This window comes from Bipolaris oryzae (genome assembly GCF_000523455.1).
Source record: "Bipolaris oryzae ATCC 44560 unplaced genomic scaffold scaffold_245, whole genome shotgun sequence".
Lineage (NCBI taxonomy): Eukaryota > Fungi > Ascomycota > Dothideomycetes > Pleosporales > Pleosporaceae > Bipolaris > Bipolaris oryzae.
Window position 1 is genome coordinate 20418 of NW_006911521.1, and position 9920 is coordinate 30337.

At 49.9% G+C, this 9920-nt stretch overlaps 5 protein-coding genes across 5 annotated transcripts; 1 reads left to right on the forward strand and 4 right to left on the reverse strand.

Moving 5' to 3' along the window:
• Nucleotides 1-317: 317 nt before the first annotated feature.
• Nucleotides 318-687, forward strand: COCMIDRAFT_9668 (uncharacterized protein; the record flags this gene model as incomplete). Its single annotated transcript, XM_007694828.1, has 2 exons — nucleotides 318-518; nucleotides 577-687. The coding sequence occupies 2 exons, from the start codon at nucleotides 318-320 to the stop codon at nucleotides 685-687; spliced, it is 312 nt and encodes a 103-aa protein (XP_007693018.1).
• Nucleotides 688-2779: 2092 nt separating this feature from the next.
• Nucleotides 2780-3337, reverse strand: COCMIDRAFT_42991 (carbohydrate esterase family 5 protein; the record flags this gene model as incomplete). The annotated part of the gene is made up of 1 exon (XM_007694829.1): nucleotides 2780-3337. A coding segment is annotated over one exon (558 nt), but the record flags the coding sequence as incomplete, so codon positions are not given.
• A 1971-nt stretch (nucleotides 3338-5308) lies between these two features.
• COCMIDRAFT_108766 (uncharacterized protein) lies at nucleotides 5309-6705 on the reverse strand (the record flags this gene model as incomplete). Its single annotated transcript, XM_007694830.1, has 3 exons — nucleotides 5309-5798; nucleotides 5855-6531; nucleotides 6583-6705. 3 exons carry the CDS (start codon nucleotides 6703-6705, stop codon nucleotides 5309-5311), a joined length of 1290 nt encoding a protein of 429 aa, XP_007693020.1.
• Nucleotides 6706-6859: 154 nt separating this feature from the next.
• On the reverse strand, nucleotides 6860-8413 carry COCMIDRAFT_108752 (uncharacterized protein; the record flags this gene model as incomplete). The annotated part of the gene is made up of 1 exon (XM_007694831.1): nucleotides 6860-8413. The coding sequence occupies one exon, from the start codon at nucleotides 8411-8413 to the stop codon at nucleotides 6860-6862; it is 1554 nt and encodes a 517-aa protein (XP_007693021.1).
• A 1217-nt stretch (nucleotides 8414-9630) lies between these two features.
• On the reverse strand, nucleotides 9631-9888 carry COCMIDRAFT_9672 (uncharacterized protein; the record flags this gene model as incomplete). The annotated part of the gene is made up of 1 exon (XM_007694832.1): nucleotides 9631-9888. A coding segment is annotated over one exon (258 nt), but the record flags the coding sequence as incomplete, so codon positions are not given.
• Between the last annotated feature and the right edge of the window lie 32 nt (nucleotides 9889-9920).

The window sequence follows — 9920 nt, forward strand, 5'->3', positions numbered from 1 at the left end:
TTGATCGCTGTTCTTGGCAGGACCCCGGAAGGATTATCGTTGCAATGCCTCGCGGCCATTTCAGGGGTGGTAATGTTGGTCGCAATCATACCGAGATGGTCAGTGGGGAACTGGGGGTCGTGAATCATGACTACACAGCGATAACAGCGGATAGAACGAGAGATCCATCATAGCAAGCGTTTTTACTTATTTACCATGCGTCCGCACTTTACTTGTGAGCATCACCAACCCCATACACACATCTCTCTCATAAATACTTCCATTTCCTACCCATCCAAGTTGTTCAAGGACAATCATCTCTTCAGTCATCCGCAATCATGAAGTTCTCCATCACTCTGCCAGTCATCGCTGCCATCCTGAACGTTGCTTCAGCAGACCTCCACTACGGCGGCATCTGTGCCGACTGGCCCAGTGGTGCAGCAACCTACAACCAAGCCGCCACAGAAAAGGCCTGTGACTCGTACTTCAGGCGAAACACTGGCAACAAGCAGTGGGACAAGTGCCCTGACTGCAAGATGGTAAGGAACAGAAACCAAAGGAAAAAAAATGACTTTGTATAACTAACACACCATACAGGCAGACAAGGGTGGCATGAGCATCTGCATCTCCTACGACTGGCACATGGGCGGTGACGAGTGGGAATACTACTGCAAGATGCACGGTGCCGGTGGCGCTATTGCTTCTTAAGTCAGATAATCAGAGACGACTAAGGGATTGGATCAATTTTGCACCATCAACATACCACAGGGGGATCGAATTACTTGAGAAGAGTCAAATATCGGTTAGGGATTTAGCTCACAATGTCCTTGTCAACCGACATAACGAACGAGGATGGTTGCTACCATCTATGAACCATCTATGACGGGTTTACTGCTAGCTGAGCATTGATAAGTTGTATATATGTACGCTTCGAATATCATTATTATTATACCCAAATATCTCTTTCAGAAGCCATCACTAGGGCTTAATAGTGAACTGTGACGTTTGTATGAATAAGCGAGATAATCATCTCTCAAGCCTCTGGTGGCTATTAGTCCGTGGAATTTGTGATATGTTGAGCATTCCCATTCTCTGGTATCCTTTAATACAGAGAGTGAGTGCATCGTATAAATGTCAGAACGTCGTACTCCAGTTAGCCTCTATCCTTGACAGCCTACATTGCACTCAAACTCAGTTGAGAGTTTTAGCATTAGTGAAAGATGACAAGGGCAATAACAAGCCTTTTCCATATGCTATATGCGATTGTAATAAGTCTGCATCTTCGCAACACTGTGTTCTCAATTGAAATATGCAGATACTTGATCCATAAGATGAGCAACTAAGCAGCTGTCTTTGTATATACGAACGAAAACGGTGGTCTCTTGAAATTCCCAGGGGCTACTATAAAATTATTCTCTTCACTAAAGGCCAAAGTAATCACTGTGTTCTGAAGAGATGATCTCGGCTTCACTGTGCTGCTCGGGTGCATTAGAAAATACATTAGAGTATTACCTCCTTTTTTCAAGTCTCCACTGCATTGGTAGCATAGTTGTTCAACATATTGTGTATAATCTTAGCGAGTAAATAGGGGGACAGAGATAATTATAGAACTCATATGACAATCCAGGAACATGAAACATACTTGTGGAGAAATGATGTGCATCCCTTTCGTCATCGCAATAACACAACCATCATCCCAGCACAGTTCAATGAGCTCATGTAACCCACCTAACCGCCTCATTGCCTGGTCTCATTTCCACACTGGAATTGCTACTATGCATGTCTAGCGATCATCACGTGATATAGAGGCCAAAACCAAGATGACGTAAGATATGCAAGGGTAGTTAAAGAAAGGCAGCAAATAGAACAACAGAAGCAAGTGAAACAGGCGCAAGCGCGCGTCTAGTCAGTTAGCGCCGGCTCGGCTCGGTTTGTCGCTAGGGAGGTAGGTGGTTTCCTGTCAGTGGTTAAGAATGACTCGAGGTATGTTATATGATTAGCATCTGGTAAGCTGCATGATAGTCAGAGCATCGAATGCAAAGATACCGTTTGATTTGAACAGCTATTGTGGAGTTCATTTGATTACAGCCTTGATTTGTCCTTCTGTAGTTCTCCCTTTACCTTTCTTCCTGTTTCCTACTTTGGTGGACCGCGTAGAAAGGGAATGTCAGTACAATGGCAACCCTCCGAATTTTTTTGCTGTCATCGTATTGAATCAATATCAGAAGAGAGAAAGGAGTTTGGTGGGTAGGACTGGGATAGTAATTATAGTTAAACTTAGTATCACCCGACAAAGAGTAATTCGGTGAAATACCATCATTTTCTTGTCAAGAAAGAAAGCTTGTCTCCACCCGTTATCACACTTCTATTCATCCTCTTCGCTAGTATCCTTGCTGCTTTGGTCATCCTCAGCATCGCCATATTCAAAATTGTCTTCAAAACCTCAAAATTCCTGGGCAAACGATTACAGTTGTTGTGAAATCTGTTAATAGGTAGCTGAGGTACTCTGGGTTTACGCTCGTTAAGAATAAGATATTCGCTAGCAGAAAATTTCAATATTGTCGCTGCGTGGATGCTAGGAAGACCAGAAGTCCATGAACAACCAGGGTAGCCGAAAAGAGTGAGTTTGATAACTATATATAGATGAAAGAAACTAGATACATAAAATCGAGTGGCGAAGAGAATGTGTACCATCTTCTGCCTCAAATGTCTAGTGCCTGCCTGTATTTTCAGTGACAAGTGATCGACCAAAAAAATCACACTGGATTATACCGACAACATAGACTTGATGTACCTAAGCAAGACCGGCAGCCTGGATAGCGAATGTGGCCGCGGCCTCAGCACTGCTACCGTAGCTAATGTGGCTACCAGTGGCACCACCATCTCCACCGCCGCCGCAAATCTGATCAGCAGTGCCACAGAACTGCTTGACCTTATCTGTAGGAAGTTTGCCAACGGCCGTGCGCTTCAACGGATCTCCGAAGAGAACCGCGCCGCTAACATCCTCAGCCGAAAGTCCCTTGCTGAACGCATTGTGGACTACCATAGCACCCTGTGAGTAGCCAGAGACAATGACCTTGGTGTTGGGGCACAGAGATTTGGCCTGCTTGACAAGCGCTGCCATCTTCTCACCACCATCGCCACCTAGGTTGACGTTGCCAGCGGCAGAGGCCGGATAGTCGACACCCTGGACAGTAACGCGGTCGGCACCGAGCTTGCTACGGATAGCCTTGAACATGGGTGGCCCGGAGACTGTGCCTACATTGCCCATCTCGCCTGTTCCACGAGCAAAGACAATTGTCATGTCCGTGCAGCAGTTCTTGTCCACGATGCCGTTCTCGGAACCTCCGAGAAGGCCGGAAGAAGCCTGCTGCGGTTTGCAGTTTCCTCCAGATCCTCCAGTGCTGTTCCCTACAGGGGTGGCTGGAGTCGCTGGAGTCGCCGGTGTTGCTGGAGTTGATGGTGTCTCGGAATCGGGGGAAGCAGGCGGTGCAGCTCCATCACTACCAGCACTAGAGCCTCCACCAAGGCCTCCGGTCAATCCGCTGAGCCAGTCCATCCAAGAGGAACCGCCAGTTCCGATGCTAGTATCACTAGCAGCGGTTTTGTGTGAAGATCCGATTCCTCCAAGACCCAGCAGACTTGAACCTCCGCCTAGACTGGGCAGGCTAGTAGGCAGGGTGAGGCCTCCTCCAAGACCAGATCCACTTCCCAGTCCCGGGAAACCAGAACCTCCTCCTAGACTAGGGAAGCCAGTAGGTCGAGCAAAACCTCCTCCGAGACCTCCTCCAAGCCCAGGAAAGCCAGAACCCCCTCCAAGGCTTGGAAGTTTGGTAGGGAGGGCCAAGCCACCACCCCCAAGACCAGGCAGACCAGAACCCCCACCAAGGCTAGGCAGGCTTGATCCTCCGCCTAGACCTGGAAAGAGTCCACCAAGTCCAGAGCCACTGCCAATGCCAGAACCAGCACCCGCATCCGTGCCAGTGCCAGGCTCCGTGGCCGAAGGCAACTCCTGAGGATACGGATACGCAGCCGCGACACTCGCAAGCGCCAGAACGTGAGTAGCGTGGTACTTCATATTGAATGGAACTTGTTCCAAAGACAGTCTGAAGTCTCGATATGGTAAAAAAGAATTTTCTGCTTGTGAAAGATGGAAAGGATATCCCGATGAGCGAACGACAGGGAGGCTTGAAGAGAAAGCAAAAGATGGTCGAGGATGTGCACTGCACGAGAAAAACAAGGCGGAGAAGTGAATGTAGGATCGAAAGTCGATGCCTTCTCTAGCACCGGAGGGGGCAGCACCACTACCCTTCTTATACCCACAACGCGGCGAGAGATACAGTGCGTACATATGTATATGCCGAGGACCAACTGTCCCGGTGACAGGCCATCTGTTGGTACGTTTTGTTTTGAAACATTCGTTTTCTCTGCGGAGAAAGGGAAAAGGTGATGAAAGGGATGTGCGGAGTACCACACACCACGTCGGTACTTGCTGCTGGTATTTCCTACCTGATGTGTGGCATGGGATGTAGTTGTTGGCCCCACGGATCGACACATCTTCGCTAGGCTTTGTATGTACGACCGGGTTTGCCATTGATCTTCATGTTTCACATACCATGAAATAGGACTTGATAGGCATACTGAAAGGCATTAGGCCTGTCGACTAGTGTTGCCGTTACGTTAGCGGCGGGTGTATCACCAATCATTATTGTATAGTTTGTTTCGTGGGCCGCGGGCTAGCGACTACCATCTCACCATCGACATTGCGAGGACTGCTCTGTCGTCCGAGAAAACGTGATCTATTACTTGCAGTATGCATGTAATAAAGGATCTTTCCGGAGAATTAAAGCATCGTCATATACCTCTAAAATTTCCTACATGAATATCGCCCGTGACAAGCACGAAAAGATCCTGTGCGTGCTATAAAAACCTATGATTTGTTGGTTCCTCGATCCACAGTAGCCAAGCTGTTTTCCTCTTCGATATTCGCTTTCTGAAGAAGGCTGTTTGAGAAAATACATGGGAAGTATGAAACGGCATCATGCATCAAGCAATCAAATCCCTGAAATGATCAATGTGCAAATTAGCCAGGGTTCTGGAGACCCTGTGGCGTAGGGCTACTAGTGCTTCCCATGTCAGCCATGCGACATGCCTCGGCATTCCTCATGTACATCGTTTCAGGATGCTCCTAGTGCAAAATCATCTCTCAACCATTCAGTGCTGGTGGCCTTCTCTCAATGAAAATAACAGGCCGCGATACCTCCAAGTTTACGAGCCGATGAGGTCAGAGTCTACGTCGCCCATGCGCCACTCCAAACAAAACGCACCATCACGACGTTCGAGCTCGCATTGCCGCCGCAACTTCTTCGGCCGCGTTATACCCGTACAGCCAAGGTTGCACCTCCGGGCATGTCCAGCGACTCGGGAATGCACCTGCTGGACTTTTGCCTAGTTGCCTAAGCATTGTGGCGTCACGGATTGCCTGTTCTGGTCCATCACGTAGATGAAAGTCTTTTCGCTGCTTGAATGTTTCCCGCGCAATACTTTCACTCCTTGCTTTTCGCAATTGCTGGAAGAGCTGTAAAGTATCCGGTAGTTGTAACCTTGACTTGTAGTGTTCTGGGTCGAGAAGCAACCCCAAAACTGCGCCGTCTTCGATGGACGAGTTGGCACCCTGGGCAAGATAAGGGAGCATCGGGTGACATGAGTCGCCAATTAGCACGAGGTTATTTTGTGGGTTGACCCACGAGTCCATCTCGGCACGGTGCATCAGTTTCCACTTGTCCACTCTGTCGACGCATTCAAGCAGCTGAGTTAACCTAAAACGTACGTGTCAGTGGCTTGTGCTATGGATGAGGCAAGTGGGGTAGCCTACACGGGATCCCATCCCTCAAACAGCCTCCTCATTTCATCCAAATTGCCCCGCGTCCTCGCCACCCCTTCTTCCAGGTCGTCGGGGACGAGCAGGACGACATTATACATGTTCCCTCCGCGGATACTGTATGCTACTGCGTGCGCATCAGGTCCCGCCCAAAATCGGCATGCGGGTGTCTGCACCATCTCCTTCAATTTAGGATCGCCGATCTGATCAACACTGAGCACTATACGGTACGCACGGTCTCCAGTTGGTAAAGGATTGTCATTGCGTCCGAGCATGGTAGACCTACAAGAGGACCAGAGCCCGTCAGCTCCGACAATGAGATCAGTTTCGTAAGCTTGACCTTGGTGTGATTTTACACGCGCTTTGTCGCCAGGAGCGCTGCCAAAGTCGATGCCATTCACCTTTGCATCCAGCATAACGTGCACACCTAGCTCTTTTGCTCTTCCTACCAAAGCTTGCTGTAAATCCACACGGTGACAATCTGAGAACGGCGCACCATATTTCCGACGAATGTTTGTGCCAAAATGATTCTCGTGTGCGAGAGTCTCGCCTCGATAGTTGTACACTGTGAGTGTAGTGGGCTCACACACTTGATCCCTAATGGTGTCATATACGGACCATTGCTGAAGCAGACGTGTCGCGTTTGGTGTCAACTGGAGACCGGCACCGACCTGATAAGATATTCAGTCATTCTGTTTGGTGCTCGGGGATGTTGCGCCCACCTCAGCAAGCTCCTTCGCAGCCTCTAACACTGTGACAGAATGACCTGAAAGTGCGCACTGTACCGCAGCTGCGAGACCCGACAGCCCTGCGCCCACGATGATTATGTCTAATCGGACCGACATTTTCGATAGAGCAAAGACACCAAAGCTTGCAATCATCTTGGGAAAAGAAGCAGGAGGGGAAAGGCTTGGCAGAGCCTGTCACTGGCCCGTTCCCACCACTCGCATGTCTCTTGCGTTCTCATTCAGTCACAGCAGTTGATTGGGCCAATCTTCGCTAAAAACAATCCCAGCCCTGGCAGTAATGACGGCCTTTGTGCCTCTTAAAGTAGTTGACACAAGTAATGTCCCTACATTGGGGCCTGATATGGCTTGCCTGTGGGTGCGGGTAAGTTTGCGTATCCATGGCATGTAGCCAACAGTCGGTGGGAACAATCTTGACAGTAGGATCTGTCAGATCCCTTGCCCTGCAGATTATGATGTCTGTCTCGTAACGAAGTACAACACAATACGAGGAGATGGAGACGGCATCAGTACTTCTCAGGGGATGTAGTTTCATGCTCAGCATCTTTCCATGGCGGCCAGTTACAAGAGAAATGTGTGGTTGCAGTCCCACATGTGTGTAAATAGGTGGGATCAGGGCTGTGGGAGGACTTGTTTGATCATCTTCTCCAGTCTGGTAGTGAACAAAGTGCCGAAGATGGGAAAGTGGACCGAAGAATGCCATTTCAGGCGGATCGCCAAAACGGAACAAAGGGTACAAAGCGTTAGCAGGGCCTAAACCTCGAAGCCTGTAAAATAGCAACCTCAGTTCTGGTGCAGGTATTCGACCCTCGGCAGTGAGAGCCATTGTATCGATACGGCTATGAGGTGTCCATTCTAGATTGAGGACCACAGTGTCTGGGTGGGTGAGGCCGATGTGCATAGTGTTGAGACGAGCCCGAGGCCAGGTTGGTGGCTCTGAGGCTGCACAACGTGTGTCGTGGCTGGCATCGTGGCACTCAATGTTGAAGCTATCAAGACAGGCTTGCCAGTCTCCTCCTCGATACTGCTGCTGCCGCCGCCAGTCATCAATATGGGCCTTGATAGTGGCCCAAGTGATTTGGATATGCTTACACAACTGAACCGATCCCTGCTGTCCTAGGCATTGTCGTTTTGGCTGGTGGTTTGAGGATTCCTGTTTGTCAAAGGCAAATTCATAAGCGAAGTGAAGAGTGTTACAGGCGTAGCAGTGGAGCTTGCGGTGAAGCTGGGTATACTCGGCAGCATCTTCGCCCCAGGCACTTCGCGGTCGGAATTTGCAGCAATCAGAGTATTGAGGGTTACATGTATTATTCCATCGCTTGCAGTTATCGCACCGATCATCCCTCTGTAATAACCGCCGAAATTGGTCCTTTGGCACCTTCGGGAGTACGATGGGATGATATAAACGGTGATCCATGTATTCCTCAAACAGTTCATTCCCAAGGATGTAAAGGAATTTTCTCGAGGCTATTCGAAGACATGACAGCGCAACGACATCGTCGCGTAAAAAGGTGAGAATACAGAGGATAAGTTCATCCGGCAACCGGCCAGTAAGAGGACAGAAACGACTATTATAGACCTGAGCGGCTATAAGCGGGTCCATGGTGCACTGCAGCTTGTGAAAGGCGGCGAGAAGCTCTTGCGCTTGTTGATTATTCTGTTTCCCCACTCTCTCGATGAGTTCGCGTTCTTCGTGGTGTGGGGTGACGAGGAGTGCTCGGACTTTTTGATCATCCTGTTTCGCTGGGTTTTCGATGAGCTTGCGTTCTTCGCGCCACCATATGATCCTTCGTAGAAAAGGAAGCATTTTGATCTTTCTCCAACTGCGTTGTGCTAAAATAGAGACTCGAAGGGTTGTAGAGCCAGCAGGTGCAGAGCAAGCGGGTGTAGAGCAAGCGGGTGTAGAGCAAGCGGGTGTAGAGCAAGCGGGTGTACAACAGGCGGGTAAGCCCCGTTATCTGGGCTCTATCTTTTAAAGTGAGTATACCTCTTTCCATAAAAGATACGTAATAGCTAGGCGCGAAAGATATAAGTTCCCAAGGTAGCTCGGACTGAGGCGCTCCACCGCTCCCAATCGGATGTGGGAGCGGTCAATCAAAGAATAATGAGTTTTCCGGGAAGCGCAAGATAAACTGCTACCCGCTTGGTCGTGTCCGGGTCTGCTTCAAAGTTTTCGTGGATTTAACAATATCCCTTGGTCCAGGTTATGTGGGGACTGTCGACCACGGTTGCTGACGGTCTGCCGGTATATTGGTCGACCGGCTTCATATGAAGCACCCGCGCTTGGAGATAGACTGGTTCTGGATTGAAAATCCAAGCGAGTTGTTCGATTACTTCGTGATACTCCAGATTGACGCCGTTATGATTGTGTGGGTTAATATGAAGCTGCCCCGCATCTGAAGAAAGATCAGGTTCCAGTTCGGAGAACGAAGCGATTTTCAAGATAGGGAGGTCATGTGGCGAATACTTCTTGATTGTTTTGATAGATGTGAAGCTGTCGCGCCTTCGGAGATGGATTGGTTGAGTTGAAAAGCTGAGCGAGCTGTTCGATGACTTGACGATATGACTAGCGCCGCGTCGAGTGTTCTCGTATTTGGATAAGACTCCAGTCTAGTAGTGTAACTGCCTCCTGACATCGGATTTACACTGGCTTCCTCTGGCAAGGGAAGAACCAAGTGAAGGTCTGATCTTTGCTATCCGCTTGATGATGTTGCAGCGGACCCACCAGTTAATGCACAAATGTGCAATGCAGGGTACGCCCATTGGTTGGAGCGTCTGACCCGTCAGACCGATGCCCGGCCCAGCCGAGGTTTTACCCTCGACCAGGTGTCGATGTCAGGATTGATGGCGAAATGGTTCCTTACGTTTTCCTTCGTGAGGTTTATTGTACGTAGTTGTCCTTCGCTCTACGGGTTCCTTGCGTTTTCCTTCGCTCCGTGGGTTCCTTACGTTTTCCTTCGCGAGGTTTATTGTACGTAGTTGTCCTTCACTCTACGGGTTTTTACGCGTTGTTCCTTCGCGGCTCTACGCTTGCGTTTCTTCTTCCAGGCAGCGCCTGGCCTCGACAAGGCTCTGGGTGTGCTCATCCAGGATGCCCCTGGACTCGGCAACGATCCTCCGGGCGTGACTCATCGCCCGCTTGACGGCGGCCTCCTTCTCCTCGGCGGCAGCGAGCTCTTCGCGGAGCCTCTTGATGGTGGCCTTGGCATTGGCAGTCTCGGCACGGGCGGCGGCGGTCTCGGCACGGGCGGCGGCGGTCTCGGCACGGGCAGCAGCGGCATCGACTTGAGCGGCAGCGAGGGCCCCGTCCTCCC